Genomic DNA, 17861 nt, shown 5'->3' with positions numbered 1-17861 from the left:
GGATATAACTTTGAGGTTTACAGTGGGGGCAGCCTGGCTAAATGTTTCTTCAGAAAACGCCAGTCGAGAAGGAAAGTGTTATAGTACTTCGATGACAAAGCCTTAATAAACTTCGAGTAATGATAACCTAAGCGAGATCATTCACGAAAAATAAAATTCTGCATTCATGCAAACACCATTCACACATGTCTAGTTAGGAGCATTTGATTCGTTTTGATCATGTCATCCTAATCATTAGGCATAATTAGGTTCATTATACAGGTCGTGTTCCCTAGGGAATAGACCGAAGAATTTCAGATCTTATCTCCCTGAGGTTACAGTGAAGCAGATTGAAGCCAGAGATCTTATCTCCCTTAGATTACAGCGGAGTAGATCCAAGACACTATCCTATCTCCCTAAAGTTACAGTGGAGCGGATTAAAATTTAAGATCTTATCTCTCTGAGGTTACAGTAGAGTAGATCGCATCTGGTCTTATCTCCCTGAGGTTACAGTGTAGTAGACCGAAAAAATTCAGATCTTATCTCCCTAAGATTACAGCAGAGCAGATTGAAGATAGTAATCCTATCTCCCTGAAATTACAGTGGAGCAGATTAAAATAAAGGATCTTATCTCCCTGAAATTATAGTGGAGCGGATTAAAATAAAGGATCTTATCTCTCTGGAGTTACAGTAGAGTAGATCACATCAGATTGAAGCCGATAATCCTATCTCCCTGAAGTTACAGTGGAGCGGATTAAAATTTAGGATCTTATCTCCCTGAGATTACAACGGAGTAGATTAAAGACACTATCCTATCCCCCTGAGATTTCAGTAGAGTGGATTAAAATAAAGGATCTTATCTCTCTGAAGTTACAGTAGAGTAGATCGTGTCAGATATTCTCTCCCTAAGCAGTAGTAGAGCAGATCGAAGATGGCGGATTTTACCTCCCTGTGGTTACAGTGGAATACATTAAAGCCAGTGATTCTATCTCCCCGACGTGGTGGAGTGGGCCGAAGCGCCAAAGCCTATACCTCTGAAGTGGCAGAGGGTCGGATTAAATTTACCATGACAAGTCTTATCTCCCTGACGTTGCAGTGGACTAGACTAAAACCACGAATCTCGCCCCCCGATGTTGCTGCAAAAAAGATTGAAACTACACGTTAGATCTCTCTGAAGCACAGTGGAGTGGATCGAAGCAACAAGACACAGTGGACTGGAACGAAGTTATTTGAAGAAAAGAAGCACCAGAAGAAGTTAAGACTCGGCGTGACTGGGCAAAATTGGACCTTTTGAAGTCTTTGCTCTGTTCTCGTTACACGACAACGAACAAAGAGGGGCAGCTGTAGGACTCAATTTATGCCCGGGCCCAAAATTAAATAACCCATTTACAACAGGCCTAAAACGGCCCAAATTCTAAAAAACATAGAAGGCCCATTGGAGCCCAAAATCAAGCAAGCACCAGGGAACCCTAGGGTTCCCTCCCCTCTCGCGCCGTTCCCCCCTTTTTCGGGCCACCCGAGGTGCTTCGTCCCGAGGTCTGCCTCCCCTTTGCACCGAAATGGCAAGGTCACCTCCGTTGACCTTGCCTAACCCTGCAAAACAAAGCTAAAAGAGGACAGAAACACAGAAAGAAAAGAGAGAACCTTTGTAATCGGCTATAAAGCCTGAAGAAAAAATGTAATCTTTACAGAGAACAAAGGAATACAAACAGGGAACGAAATCAATCAAAGTATCAAGGTTGATTTTTTTTTTACTTCGCGCCTCTGCTTCTTTTAGATTTTATTATGCTTTTTTACACTGTTATAGATAAGAATAATAACCAAAATAAATATAGAAAAGAGGTTTTGAAACGTACCTGAGGATCGGCCATAGACCACCGTCTGAGATCTTCTCCGTTCGTCGGGGTCACGGAAGCCTTTAAGGTTTCGCTTGGACCGTGATTGAAGGGGCGTTGAGGCCGAAAGGTCACCATTTATTTAGGGTTTATTTATTTTTTTTTTTAAAAAAAAGGGGGAACCCTTCTCTAAAAACCAATTTTGGGCCTTCCGGCATGGCGGAGCTACAGCAGTGTGTGGCGGAGCCACCGTGCAAGCTCGCCGGCGGTATAGGCTGGGCTTGAAAACCTAGAAAGAAGGGGGAGAGAAAAAAAGGAGAGTTTACTTCTTTTTTTTTTTTTAGAAATGGGGCTAAAAAAAATCTTTAGTTTAAATAATAAAAATGAAACGGCGCCGTTTTGGCCTTTAAGATCCGCACGCGACTCGACCCGCTCCAGGGGATCCGCGCGTTTCTGTTGATTGGGCCATTTGCGCCCTCGGTCCCTTTCATTATTGTTTTGTTTTAATTTGATCCTTCTGCTTGTTTCTTCATTATTTAATTTGGCCTCGCAAATTTGTTGCTTGTCCCGATTTAGTCCGAGCATAAGTGGCGCGCTGCAGGACTTGGGCATATTGCCCGATCAGTCCTTCAGATTTTGTGCGTGCTTCATTACAACCCCCGAACCTTTTATTTTGCGATTTGGTCACAAAATTTTATTTTTAATTCATTTTAGTCCACATCTAAGTGCAGCGTTTTGGGGCTTCGGGGTATTTACCATTTTGGTCCCCGTATTTTTTGGCTTTAGTCCCTTTTTGTTTTCTTATTTCGATTTCGCCCCCATATTTTAGACTTTACTTCGATTTAGTCCCCTTTTTAGCATTTTCATCATTTTCTTTATTATTTCAATGTATTATCATTTATCATTATCATTATTCATAATATTATTATCTATATCATTTTTATTTATCATACTATTATTATATGATAGTTTCGATACATACATGAATAATATTGTCATTATTATTTCCTTTTTTAGACTTATGTAATATATATAAATACCTTTTTATATGTGTATCTATATAACCCCTCTTTTACGAATATATGTATACATATTTACATATTTTATATGGTTTCTTTTATAACTATACGTATGCCTTTTTACGTATTAAAATATATATTATATATTATCTTATTTTATTTTTATAATCCACATATATTTTTACCCACATACATATATTTTTATGTTTCGTAATACTTATGTATACCTTTCTTATACTCTAACCTTTGTAAATACATATACATACGCACACATATTTTGGTTTATGTCCATATATATCTCTTTACATTTAATTTTCTTTATCATTTGGAATGAATGTTTTAATTTATTTGTTTATATACATTGTGATCTTATATGATTGTAAGTATGACTTTAATTTATTTTATATTGTTGTTATTACTAGATATAAGAAAATTCGTTAAAAAAAATATTTCGTGTTTAGATTTGAAAGGATCGTACCCTAACTCACTGGGTTTCGATTTTTATAATAAATCTAAATACACGAATCTTTTCAAACTCAAGTTTTTAAATGATCTCGGGAACTAAGAAAAGATCGTGCCCTAACTTACTGGGCATGATTCGTTTTCTAAACCCGAGATAATAAAATATCTTTTAAATAAGTAAAATTTTGGCATTCATTGGCGTATTGGGAATTTGAGACATCGTGTCCTAACTTACTGGATATGATTCTATTCCTCGATTAACGTAAAATATGCCCCTTTACTCAAACATTTTCAACATTTTAATACAAGGATCGTATTTTTAAAATTCTTCAAAGTTTTCAATTTTCGACGTTAAGACGTTAATTAATCAACTTAGGTACCAATTTTTGGGCGTTACGAGAGTGCTAACCCTTCCTCGTACGTAACCGACTCCCGAACCCATTTTTCTGAATTTCGTAGACCAAAATCGTTGTCTTAATAAAATCAAACCGTTTATTAAAAACAACCGTTTTACGAGGTGGCCCGATCACACCTCATCAAAAAAGATTGGTGGCGACTCCCGTTTTCATTTCTATTTTTCAAAACCCTAGTCGACCCCGTTTTCATCCAAAAAATGGTGTCAACAACAAGCATATATAAAAGGATGACAAATTAAGCAGAGTAATCAAAGCTACTTAGCAAGCAAACCCTTATTCCTGCAATTTTTTTAATAATTTCATTACAAATTTTAATTATATATGCTTTTATATATATATATATATATATAATATCTAGACAACAATTTATTTTAAATATCAAATCCCACTTATTATACATATGTGATATAAAGTTAATTAAGATGCTAACGTGGTGGGTTTTTTTTGTGAAATTGAAGAAGAATAGGATCATCATGGTATCTTTCTCACTCAAGAGATATAAGTTTAGTCTCGAGAACATTATAAGAAGTGATCACTTCATTAGAAATAACGAATACAAACGACTCAAATGAATTACACCGTTTATCTAACAGGAAAACTATACCTTGGGTTACTATTAAAAGAGAGATGGATAGCAGCTATATGCCAAGGCTCTTTGGGATGGATTCAATGGAGTTATGGGATTGTAAGGTTTATATACAAGTGATTTTGAGGCCTTGATTTTGAATGAGACAGATGACATAAGGAACAATACAACATAATATATATAATTGCCCGGCCCGGCCCGGCCCACCCGAAATGTGAGAGGGTTTGGGTAAAAAAATAGGCTCAAAAAATGAGTTTGGATAAAAAATAAAACCCGTTTAAAAATGGGTTGAACCTTGGGTAAGACATTTTTGGCCCGCCTGGCCCGGCACGAATTTACTAAAGGACAAAAAAATCTTTTTTTTTTGTTTTTTAATATCATTTTCTTATTTTTTTCTCACTATTTTGCTACCATTTTACTATTATGTTGCTATTATTTTGTTGTTATTGTTTGGATATTGTATAAAACTTATTTTATTGTTAATTTTGTTATTATTTTAAAGACATTTGTTATTTTTGTTATTATTTTAGAGGCAGTTGCTTGTTAAGTTGCATCTATCTTAGTGTTATTTAAGTATACATATTTTTTAAAATTTATTTTCAATTTGTTGAGAAATATTTATTTTGATGTTTTTAGTATTTTTGATGTATTATATATATTTTAAAATTATATAAAAATTAATATGGGCGGGCCGGGTCAGGCCCGAGTTTTAACATTTTTATCTGGGTCGGGCTTGGGCAAAATTTTAGGCCCACTTTTTGGCCAGGCTGGGCCCGAGCCTAGCAAACGGGCTTAAATTTTTAGTTGAGCCCAGCCCGAACCCGACCCAGCCCATGCACACCTCTAGTCGCCACCAATCCTTTTTATTAGATGTAATCAGGTCACCTCAAAATTTAATCATCTTAATAAAAGACTAGATTTTACCAAAACGATAATTTTTAGCCTACGAAATCCAAGAATATGGGTTCGGGAGTCGGTTACGTATGAGGAATGATTAGCACCCTCATAACGCCCAAAATTGGAATCTAGTTGGTTGCTTAATGTTTTGATGTCGAAAATTGAAAATTCGAAGAGAATTTAAAATACGATCCCTCTTTGCATGATTTTTTTATTAAAATATCGCTTAACTAAATTAATTTTCACGAAAAGACCTTATTTCAAGTTAATCGAGAAGAAAAAATTATGCCCCGTAAGTTAGGATACGATGCTTTGAATCCTCGAAAGTAAGAATAATCACCATTTGATCATTACTTAAATCTCGTTTTTTATTTTTAGAATGGATATTCAATTACTTCGGTTTTAGAAAGAGGCCATACTCCGTAAGTTAGGAGCACGACTCCCCAAATTCCAAAAAATAATGAACATTGCCTTGGTTTCAAATATTTCCTATTCATTAGGTAGAATGAATGCAACCTTTTAAAACGATATGCTTTTTAATTTGTCTAGGCCTAGTAATAAAATAGATGAATATGTTTTAACACGATACACGACATGGATATTAGCAAAATAAAGTAACATGGTAGCGGGTAAAGAAATAAAATGATATTAAAATGATAGGTAAATAAATAAATGCACCAATAAATAAATAAAATAAAAGATAAAATAAAAATGCTATGTTAGTGAGTAATAATAATGCAACTATAATGATAGTAAAAACATCAATTTATAGTAATAATAGCGACAATCATGTTATAATTGTTATCATAATATTAATATGAATAATAAAAATAATAATAATGACAACAAGGGTAAAAAAATGCATAATAAAAAGGAAATATAAATAACATAAATTTTAAGTATTTAAAACAGTAACGGAATAAAATAAAAAATAAAAAATAGTTCATAAAGGAGTGAGATTAAATAAATGAAGGATTGAATTGAAATTTAAATGAAATTAAAAGCATAAAATTATATATAAAAATAAACAAACAAATAAATAAAGGACTAAAATAAAAATGTGAAAATAAATAGGGACCAAATGGGTAATTATTCCAAACCCCAGGACACGTGTCATTCCCCAAAAGGTCAACAAACTGAAGACTAAATTGAAAGTGGATTAAAATTAAATGGTATAATCTAAATAGAAAAAAAGGCGAAATTAGGACCACATTGCAAAAGGCTCAAAGGCAGAAGGACTAGGGTGACAATTAGACCCTTCCCACGAAAACACGCAGATCCTAGGGGATTCGGATCGAGTTGTCGGGTCGGCCCTCAAAATGACGTCATTTTGGGGCGTTTAGGGCCTGGATGAAATGGCGTCGATTTGATGATCCTATTTAAGTAAAAAAGAATAAAAAAATTCAGACTTTGTTTTTAAATTTTCTTTTCTTTTCTTTCTTTTTCTCTCTAAAGCCTTCCATGTTTGGCCACAAGGTCATCGGCGCTCCCCCATAGCCACCGGTCATCGGCGACGGTGACCGCCACCTTCGATGGTCAAAAATTTCAAAAAAAAGGTCTTTTTTATCCTTTAAACGTGTAAAATGCGAATATAAGGTTAAAACCCCCAAAATCTCAGCCAAAATCTGACCAAAAATAGAGAAACCTTCCGGTTTCTCCCTTTTCCGACAGGGGCTTCGACGAATCCCAAGGGATTCGGAGCCCTCTCAAGTTAGAAAAGAGGACCCTCATGACGGAGGCGCGGCAAAACAGGTAAAAAGATGCGTTTCATTTTTTCTTATATTTGCTTCAAAAATAGAAAAAAAAAAATCAAATAGCTACACCTTTTTAAAACTCTGTTCTTTTTTTTTTGTATTCGATTTCTTGCCTTTAAACAATACATTCGTTGTTATGGCTTTTATAGCTATATATTACATAATCTTTTCTTTTTTTTTTCGTTGTTCCTGCCATTTCTACTTTTTGTTTTTGTTTTTTCTTTTTTGCAAATCTCTGTGGCAAGGGGTCGAGTCAACGGTGGTGGAAATGCACACCCCTTGCCATTGCATGCCGACGTGGTAGGGGAGCGGCGCTGGAGGCCTTAGGGAAACTAGGGTTTCTGTTTTTTTTTTATGTTTTGGGCCTTTTAAGGTTTGGTATTGGTTTGGGCTTATAATTTGGGCTTGTAAATGGACTTTGTAATTTTTTTTTGGTCTTTTTGTTTGTTTGTGTTTGGGGACAGATTTGGGCCATTACAATATTTATCTAATATAAAAATAAATTAATGTATTTATTTCTTTAAATGTTTATGATTAAATCAAAATTAAAATTTCAAGTATATATTTGAACCACAATTAGAATTTCACGTACATAATTACACCAAATTAAAATTCATGTATAATTTTAAAATTTATCCCTTATTTTAAACAGCGGTTAGAGGATGAAAATGGAATAAGTTGAAAACATAATTTATTTCCATTTATTAATGTGCAGTTCATGTGTCATTTAGATTCATTTCTAATACATAATAATAATTCCCGGTAAGTGTAAAATAATCAAAGTATTGAAGAATCAATTCAATATTTAAATCATATATACGGATCTAGCTTATTAGTCCCTCTACTAATATATAATTCAATATTTTTAATACATAATTCATTTATACTAGGAATCGGATTGTATTTTGCCCAAATGGATAAATTAGTCCCTATATATTAGATCAAAGAGTAAAATTTCATCCATTGCTACTGTTAAAAATCAGTCCTTGTATGTCAGAATGAGGTATATGGTACGCTACGTGTAATTTTTTGGTTATTATATCAGCCACGCTAGTTTTTAACCGTAGAAATGGATCAAATATATAATAGAAATGACCAAGTTGCTCTTTAATTTAACGTACACGGACTAATTTGCTCATTTTTCGAATAAATGAGATAAAATGTAATCCGACTCTTGATACAAAAATCTCCATGATACTTTTACCCCCTCTCTTTCTCATTTTCTTCTTCTATTCTGTGGGAGTGTGCCTTGTATTTACGAGACGTCGTCCCGACAAGAAGAAAATGACGTGATGACATGACGACGTGTTTCCAAATTCAATCAGGTTTCTTCTCTTAGTTAAATTCTGATTATTCTAGGAATATTATAGTCATACTCTAATTTTAGCCTATTTAAAGTGGCCATTGTATGCCTGATTCATGATGGGTTTTTTTTTGGGGGGGGGGGAAGGGATTTAGGGCTTTGTTTTCGAGGTATGGGTTTGTATGTTTAGTACATTTAGGTTTATTTTCTCTATATTATACTCATGTTTGTTTACTCATTAGTGAAAAGCTAAAGCGTCCTTTGCCCGTGATTTTTTATCCTCTTTGACGAGTTTTCCACGTAAAATATTTGTATTCATTCTTTATTTTTATTATCTTGTTGTTTATACGGGACAGTCGCAACATATTCCCTCTCTAACTAACAAAAAGCCTTTGTTTTCTTCAATTTTATGCCATTTCTAGTCATTTGAGAAATGAAACTCTCAACAAATGAGTCATTGTTTCTGCTGAACTCTTTTACCCGTTTCCCTTCTATGATTTGGCTCTTCAAGTGGAATCGATAAACCTAGTTGTCAAAATAGACGATGAGACAAATGAATAAAACAATAGGAAATTATTTGTGAATTTTATTCAAGGGGAATAAACCCTTAATATTCAACACAAATGAAGCACAAAATTAAAACCCAAAAACCCTTAACAATATGCTCAATTAATCAACTCATAAAAAAGGAAAGGTTGTTAAGAGTTGTGGAATTTGCGAGCAGAGACAACAGGGCTGCTATGTATGTGGATGGTGTGTGTGTTTTGACTTATGAACTACAACGATGATGATGAGCAAAGATCCAAGGAAGATGACCGAACAATCGAGATTCAGTAAAGAGAGTAGCTTTAAATGCATGGAAAATAATGGCATTAGTCATGGGTGCTGAGTCAATCACCAACGAATGCATTAAGATCGGTAATGGTCGACTAGCCCCAGCTAGAAAGGAAAGTAGTGTGGGTGTACGCAAGGCGAATCCAGCATCTTTTTAGTAAGGTTGGAATGAGAGGTATGTATTAGTTTATGATTTCATTTATTTTTTGAATGGATTTAATAGATTTTTTTTTAGAAAGCCAAAGAGCAATTTAACTTTATATTAATTTATATTTTAAATATATTTTTAAGAAGTTTATATAATAAATTTTTTTATTTTGAGGGTTAATATCCCTACTTGCCCCTTTAAACTTGCACCTGGCGTGACCATTGAAACTAATGAAGAACGGTGATAAAGTCTAATATGCTAAGAGTTGTTGGTTAGGTTACATTAAAGAGAAAAAGGGGGGAGGGGTGAAGTATTCATGCAATAGCGAAACTATGTTTTTAGAAAAGTTAGGGCAAAATTAAAGAAAATTAAAGAAGAAAAGGGTAGCAAGAAAACTACGTTTATCATTTTTTAAAGTTTGGGCAAAAATAAAAGGAAATTTAAAGAGGCAAAGGGTAGCAAGAAAACTACGTTTTATTTTATAATTTAAATGGGATTTATCTTTTGTGAGATAATAAGAAAAGAAAAAACCACACTATCACTTTTTTTAAAGGGTAAACTATAAAAATAGTCACTTTTGTTTGTCTCAGATTACATTTTAGTCACTTATATTTGAAATATTACGTTTTAGTTACTTAAGTTATCGTTTTGTTACGAAGTAGTCACTTTGCCGTTAAACTCCGTTACCTCTCTAATAGTAGTCCTTCGTGGTAGTCCAAAAGGGTTTTAAATGCCAACTTGGATGTCCAGTTGGGATGAAAATAGGTTTTTAATTATTTTTATGAAAATAGAATATAAAATTTTACCCTGAACCCTATTTGTCTCCTGTTTAAAGAGAAGCAATAGCTATGTTTTAGACACTTACCACTAGAAAGGAGAAGAGAAAAGCAGAACGACAAAGAAGAAGATGATGATGAAGAAGAAGTTGCAAGCAATCTTTGATTAGGATTTTTCTTCGGGGGTTAAGATGGACCAATCTGTATCTGGTAACGACTGCAAGAACAATTGTTGTATTGATAATTTAATAGTTGCTAGAAAGTCACTAAATCTTAGCTTAGAGAAATCAAGAACCCTAAGATTGGCTCTTGAAAATGCTAGACCTATGTTAAAGGAGATCAACCAAAGATTGCCTTCCTTAGAAGTTGTTGTCCGCCCGATTCATGCCGACAATGATGCACTTGTTGCTATCGGGAGGCATATTAATCGAGTTGTGGGCCCTGTTGTGACAATGCTTGAAGTTTTTGATGTCATTCATGGACTTGAAAACTCCTTGCTATCAGATCCCATGAATGATCTTCCTGGGTATTTATCAGTGTTGAAATGCCTCAAAGTGGCATTAAGGTTTCTGAGTGATAATTACGGATTGACAATTCAATGGTTGGAAGATATAATTGAGTATTTGGAGGATAACAGAGTTGCTGATGGAATGTACCTGTCGAATTTGAAGACATCGCTCAAGGGAGTTGCAACATGATGGGAAGAGAGTACATCTTAATGGGGGCCTTTTGGATGTTGCATTGGGTAAACTAGAAAATGAGTTTAGACGACTATTGATGGAGCATAGTGTGCCACTCCCAATGTCGTCATCGTCACTAGGCGAATAGGCATGCATTGCACCATTGCCCTTACCTCTGACTGTTATCCAGAAGTTACAAGCGTCCAGTTCTTCTTCTTCTTTCATAAAATAAAAATAAAAATTTATTCTCATCCCGACTGGATATCTAATTTGGCATTTAAAACCCATTTGGATTGCCACGTAGGACTACCGTTAGGGAGGTAATGAAGCTTAATGACAGAGTGACCACTTCATAACAAAACAATAATGTAAGTGACTAAAATGTAACATTTAAACAAAAGTGCCTAAAATGTAATTTGATACAAATAAAAGTGACTAAAATGTAACATTTCAAACAAAAGTGACTAAAATGTAATTTGATACAAATAAAAGTGACTATTTTTGTAGTTAACCCTTTTTTAAAATATAATTTTTATATTTCTTTTACAAATTTTAAAAATAATTTTAAAAAATTAAGATATTCTTTTTTATAGCTTAAAAAAAACCCTATGTTATTAATATAAACCTTGAAAATTAGATGTTTAAATTCAATTGTTTGATTTTTTTTTTTTGTACTTTTTTCTTACATAGACCATCATATCAAAATCACAATGGTTGATTCAAGAGTTACTAATAACCACATCAACACATTAATGCTCAATAATAGAAAACATTAGTGAAAGGTCTTAATTGATATATTTTTTATATCTAAAGCTTAAAGTATTGCCTTTTACACTGAAAATTTTTTTATTATTTTTCTCAAAAAAATACAAGGGTGTTTTTAACATCTAAGCTTAAAATATTTGTTTAATTCATGCAACACCCCAAATCTCAACCCAGATACCTAACCCTTACGCTTGTTATGACCTTCATTTCGATATCAACGCACCTTTTTTATTGGCCTTTCCCACGCTCATCGATCTTCATGCTTAATTGGGTTTATTGAGGGCAACCTTTTAGGCATTGATGACATTCTGGATTTGGAATAATGTTATAGGGCATTGGATTCACTTCCAAAATCTTAAGCTTTTTGACCTATAACTCAGTGGGGGTACAAATGAATTTTTTTGCGAAAACGATGTTACAAAAAATTAATTTTTTAAGATATAAAGTAAGATTTGTGGTTTTTGTAAAATATTGACATCGACTATAAATAAATAAAGTTATTCTTTTATAGTAGATACAATCACTTTTAAATATCTTATTAATTCGGTAGTTCATGAAAAACTTTGATATGCATTTAAATGGATATTGTTATAGTCTTGTTGATACTAATCTTCAACAAAGAGGAGATACGAAAGAGATGATGGTGATGGCAAGGAGGTCGGTTCAACTATTACTGGTGGAGTAGGAGGAGTAGGAAGGAAGGAGAAAGGAGATAAGTAGAGGAATTGTGGAGTGCTAGGGTATGTGGTTTAATGGAGTAAAACGAGAGGAAAAGAGAGATCCCCCAACTCATCATGGATTGAAGTATATAAAAGGGGAAGGTCCTCTTGCCTAATAGTGCCACGTCACCGACAGCATGGATGGTGGCCTACCTTTGTGGTCGGCCAGGTGGTAGGTTCATTATATGTCAGACAGTCCGCTAAAAATGGATGGTTTGATGGATGGTCCATCGAGTGGCTGAAGACAAGTGGTCTCCCTATGGGTAACATGAGGCACGTGGTGGTTGGTCATTGGGTGACTAGTTGAATGGTACCAAAAAGAGTCATAAAAGATTTGTAAAAATAATAAAAATAAATAATATAGAAAATATGCAATATGTATATATATTTTTAGATTTGTAAAAATATATACATATTTGAAAAATATTATACCCCTGAATGGAATTTGAATAGCAAAATCAAATTCCTTGTTGAAATTCTTTGCAATTTTAAAATTTTCCATCATTTTCACTAAAATAACTAACTTCATTTTTGAAAAATTAAAAATATTAATAAAAATAAAATTCCTCCTTCAAATCTTTCCAACACATTCTTAATTAAAACTAATTGATATCTATATTATATATTTTTTATATTCCTCACTTTTAAATCATTATTCAATTTTTATAATAAAATTTAAGTCATGAAATTTCAATATCTATTTTTTTAAAAATATTTATCTGAATAAAATAAATAAATAAAAAATATTAATGTTTTGAAAGGGGTTAGTATTTGATCTACTGATATAATATACTCTTTTTTTTATTTTACAAAGCAACCTTAAAAAATTGTCACATGTTTTTTTTTTAAATATTCATTTTTTTTAATATTTTATTATAATTCTATAGACATATGTCAACCATTTAACACTACGTGTGGAATCTAAAAACTCTAATGACAATGTACCAAATTTTATAAGTAAATTTCTAACATTAGATTATGACACACTTACTATGTAGGTGCAAAATTTATGTACCAAATCTATAAAAAAAATTTGAAATAAAAATCAAAGGTGATTTTGATTGAAATGGTAAAAATCGAAGGAAAGAAGATTTTGGAATATCGGATTGAAATCCTGTCATGTAAATATATATTTTTAAATTGTATGCAAACAACAAAAAATACCCTTAAAATATATATATATTTTTTGTTTTATAAAAATATTTGTTGTTTTAAATAATAATATAAATTACATATTCCTTATTTATATATTTATTAACTATATTCTATGAATCTTAGTTTTTGAATCTCAGTTATGAAAATTCTAAACTCTATCAATAAGTGTTATGCGTAGCAATAGAACGTATATTTTTAAGAAAAGAACGATATTATTAGAAGGAACAAACACGGATATTAAACATAAATCATAAATTGAATAAGAAAAAAAACCAAAAATTTTGAACTCAACAAGTAATTTCCTATAGGGATAAATAAAGAATGTGCCATTGGTGGTCCATCATGAAAGAGTCACTTCTCTTGACTATCTTATTTTAGAAATTAAATATGAAACACTAACGTTGAACACAAGGTTTTTCATAATGAGAGAAAAACATTTAACACAGGGTCTGAAAAAGAATATATTAAGAAACAAATGAACTTTCTCAATTCTTTGAGAAAAACAAAATTAAAAAAATGAACTTTCTCAATTCTTCGAGAACAAAAAGATTAAAAAAATTTAATGCTGACCGATTAAGTTTTAATTTAATTGATATGAGTATTATTATTAAAGTAAAAAAATGTAGATTTGAGTGCGTTGAAATATATCATTTAATATATAAGTCTCGTTTATAGTTAAAAAAAGAAAAAAAGGTATATGTAAATAAAAAATATGATTAACAGAATCAATATACCCCTGTGAAATAATTAGTATTTAATGTTTCAAATAATAAAATATTACCCCTATCATCCATCTCAAGATTCTCAACTGTATTTTGTTTCTGGGTGTTCTTTGAGCTTCTTTTACATGGAATCGCCCTTCTCTCAATCCATTAAGGCCGCAAAAAGCGAAAGATTTTTCCTTTAATCGCCCTCTCCCTTTCTATTCATAAAGCACCTTTAATTCAATGGTGGCTCTTCACTTTACCCCCCAACCCTTCCCGATTTCCACCTCCCTTTACCTCTTCTCTATTTGTTTCTTTTCTTCTTTTTCTTTCTCCTTGATCTCTTTTTCATCACCTGCATTCTCTCGCTAGCCTTATCTTTATAATCCCTTTCGCCCTTTTGAAATTTGGGTTTTCAATTCGGTAGCCTAAATCCACAGAGCGAGAGAAAGAAAAGTTTTTTGTTTTTTTCTTTTTTCTAATAAAAAAGCTAAGCTCTGGCAATGGAAGAGCCAGGGCAATTAAAAAGGGCATTACTTGATGCTAGTGCAGGCGCCATTGCTGGTGGCATTTCCCGGACGGTTACTTCTCCTCTTGATGTTATTAAGATAAGATTCCAGGTCAAACCAATTTCTTTGTTAATATGAGGAGAATTAGAATTATTGTATCTGTTCTTATATTTATGAAATTATTTTTGGGTTTTTTATTTTCTATTGAATTATACTGTTTTTTAGGCTTTGCTTGGTATGAATGATAGATAGAGTTCAAGGATCAAAAACCTTGTCAACCTAATTGTTAGGGTTCATATTAGTTTTTTATGTTGTAGCTTAACAAGTTTCCGAATCCTTGCTACCAAGCAAAATCTTAGGGAATAAGTTGTTAGAGACCTGGTAGAGTGTTAGTGAATTCAAATGAGTTTAGCTTGTAATGTTGCATTTCAAAATACACGCTTCAATTAGTTGATTAAGTAACAATTCTGGTAATAAACATAGTATGTGATTGAGATAACTATACATATATGTATATACACAGTGAAATCGGCCTTGAAACACTGACTGCATAATGTTCATATTTAGCCTACAAATTCACTCCATTGGGTGTCACAACAGCGACAAAACTAAGCTTTTCTTGGACCTTCCCACGCTGGTTGTGTGAATTATATTGTGTAATCATGTGATACGTGAGAACATATATACATACATACATATAATATTGTCAAGATTCGCTACTCATTGGAGAGTTTTGTCTCCTTTTTCCATGTTTAATTATCTTGGTCATGTTCTCATCATTTTAGCCACCTTGTATGACATACAAGCTCCATCTTGTTCCATATGCACTCATTTATAGAATTTTAATCTCAGCCTTGGCCATGTGTTTCAGTATATATTAATGCTTTGAATTTTTTTTCACTATACTGATAGGTTCAATTGGAGCCAACAGCTTCTTGGGCTTTGATTCGGAGAGATCTTTCCGGATCATCAAAATACACTGGAATGTTTCAAGCAACAAAGGAGATATTCAGGGAAGAGGGTTTACCGGTATGAAGGCCACTTTCTTGTGAACTTGTATGTTTGTTTCCTCTTCTATTTCACCGGTTATGTTTGTGAATGGTCCATATAGAGTGCTTATTAATTTCTGTATTTAGCCACATTGTTAGGTAGCCTTTTCTTTTCTGATTGCGGAGTTGCTGCTTCTTTTTTTTCCCTTTCACTGTGCTTGTTTATTGCAGGGTTTTTGGCGTGGTAATGTCCCAGCTTTACTTATGGTTATGCCATATACTGCCATACAATTTGCAGTTCTACACAAATTGAAAACATTTGTTTCTGGTTCTTCCAAGACAGGTAATTTACATTGCACAGTGCCTTTTCCTATGCTCTGATCAAAAGTAAAAAGTTTTAGGTTATGCTATATATTGAAAGTAATCTTGTATGTACAGATAGTTAATATAGAAGCATACAAATCCTTTGTCCTTGATGTCCACCATTTTATATGATATATTGGAATATTTGGCTTTATTGTTTTTGATGATAGCCTTATGTTGTTTCTTACATTTTGATTTGTCGTCCCCTTGTTTTGTGATGGTGCAGCTGATCACATTAATTTAAGCCCCTACCTTTCTTACATCAGCGGTGCCTTAGCAGGGTGTGCAGCTACTCTTGGATCTTATCCTTTTGATCTTCTGCGGACTATATTAGCTTCACAAGGTGAACCTAAGGTATTAAATTTGACTTATGGTGTGATGTTATTTTCTGCTTGGTTAACATTTCAGTCGTGTGAAGGGAATATATTTTTGATTCCTTATAGGATTATGAGTTCATAACCTTTTTGGACAAAAAATTATAGTTGTATCACTTGTAAACTGAGGTGCAAAAATTTCTAGCATGCAAACACCCGATGCATCCTCATATATATTACTGCAAAAGCTTTAATTTCTTCAAAGTAGCTCATTTATTTTGTATCTCTTACATGTAGATTTATCCCAACATGAGATCAGCAACTTTTGATATACTTAGAACTCGTGGCTTCAGAGGATTGTATGCTGGGTTGTCACCAACACTGGTTGAGATCATTCCTTATGCTGGCTTGCAATTTGGAACATATGATACGTTTAAGCGTTGGTGCATGGTGAGGCTTTTGTTCTTTAATACTTTAAAAGGATCTTTTCCTATAAATGGTTGGTATAAACAATTCATGTATTCTGCCATCTCTTTGCTGTTTAGAAACATGGGAATTGGCTGTTATTTCTTGAAGTTGTTTAGTTGCCTTTTAATGTTAAATATATATACACACAATGATGCATACGGTAAATAACGCATTTTTGGTGATTCTAATATTATTGTTTCTCACAAGCTATGAAATTCATAAAGTGTTAGTTTAGCACTTATTGTGATGCTGGTTAAATTTTAAGAGTATATTTCATTTCTTGAATATATTGAAAATTTGATTTGCTCTTGGTGTGTTCTTATTTGTGGTTTGAATGGTTGAATAAGTATTTTCTAAAAAACTCTTTCTGATGTTGTTTTGGTTTTTATGTCTTCATCTTAGGCTTGGAACAACTTGAGATCTTCCAGTATAAGCTCAACCACGGGTGATAGCCTTTCAAGTTTTCAACTTTTCATTTGTGGCCTAGCAGCTGGCACATGTGCAAAACTCGTATGTCATCCGCTTGATGTAGTCAAGAAAAGATTCCAGGTGAGATCTTATACTGTAGCATTAAGCAATCTGTGAATGTTAGATAACCGTCTATTTTCTGTTAGATCCCGTATCCAAGGTGTTGCATATCTTTGCACATTTCTTTTAAAATAATGGTAACACCTCAAGCAACTTCATTATTATTGGTCGGTTGCAGATTGAAGGACTACAGCGGCACCCAAAGTACGGTGCTCGAGTAGAACAGCGTGCTTATAGGAACTTGTTTGATGCCTTACATCGGATTTTGAAGTCAGAGGGTTGGCATGGTCTTTATAAGGGAATTGTTCCATCAACAATCAAAGCTGCACCAGCTGGTGCTGTAACATTTGTGGCTTACGAGTTTACATCAGATTGGTTAGAGTCCATTTTTACTTCAACCTAACCCAGATTTCCATTTTTATTTTCCTTCTCATCTATTACATAATTCATTCTTTTCCCTGGATTTTTGAAAGGCCCTCTTAGAATAAGGGGAAAAAAGAGAGGGAAGGGAGGTATCCTGTTATTACATTCAATTTTGTCATCATTCATAAGCATTGAGTACGTATGATTTAGAGTATAAAATTCAGTGGTGAAATCAATATGTAGAGTTGCTTCTTATTCCTCTGTTTGAACCTCAAGGAAATGCTATTGCAAAGCC

General features: G+C 33.2%; 1 protein-coding gene across 1 annotated transcript; it reads left to right on the top strand.

Annotated features, from left to right (window-relative positions):
• The first annotated feature begins 14092 nt into the window (after positions 1 to 14092).
• Positions 14093 to 17819, top strand: LOC107908415 (mitochondrial thiamine diphosphate carrier 2). The gene is made up of 7 exons (XM_016835574.2): positions 14093 to 14652; positions 15454 to 15570; positions 15762 to 15873; positions 16120 to 16247; positions 16505 to 16657; positions 17078 to 17224; positions 17382 to 17819. The coding sequence occupies exons 1-7, from the start codon at positions 14536 to 14538 to the stop codon at positions 17604 to 17606; spliced, it is 999 nt and encodes a 332-aa protein (XP_016691063.1). The 5' UTR covers positions 14093 to 14535; the 3' UTR covers positions 17607 to 17819.
• The last annotated feature ends 42 nt before the right edge of the window (positions 17820 to 17861 follow it).

This window comes from Gossypium hirsutum, chromosome D02, assembly GCF_007990345.1.
Source record: "Gossypium hirsutum isolate 1008001.06 chromosome D02, Gossypium_hirsutum_v2.1, whole genome shotgun sequence".
Classification (NCBI taxonomy): domain Eukaryota; kingdom Viridiplantae; phylum Streptophyta; class Magnoliopsida; order Malvales; family Malvaceae; genus Gossypium; species Gossypium hirsutum.
The sequence above is the reverse complement of the archived record's forward strand: the minus strand, read 5'-3'. Positions and strand labels throughout refer to the sequence as shown.

What these genes read in the sequence shown, in the direction of transcription:
- LOC107908415 (XM_016835574.2), top strand. Translation starts at nt 14,536, where the DNA reads ATGGAAGAGCCAGGGCAATTAAAAAGGGCATTACTTGATGCTAGTGCA. An exon ending in TTATTAAGATAAGATTCCAG is followed by an intron (nt 14,653 to 15,453) that starts GTCAAACCAATT and finishes CTATACTGATAG; the next exon opens with GTTCAATTGGAGCCAACAGC. An exon ending in TCAGGGAAGAGGGTTTACCG is followed by an intron (nt 15,571 to 15,761) that starts GTATGAAGGCCA and finishes TGTTTATTGCAG; the next exon opens with GGTTTTTGGCGTGGTAATGT.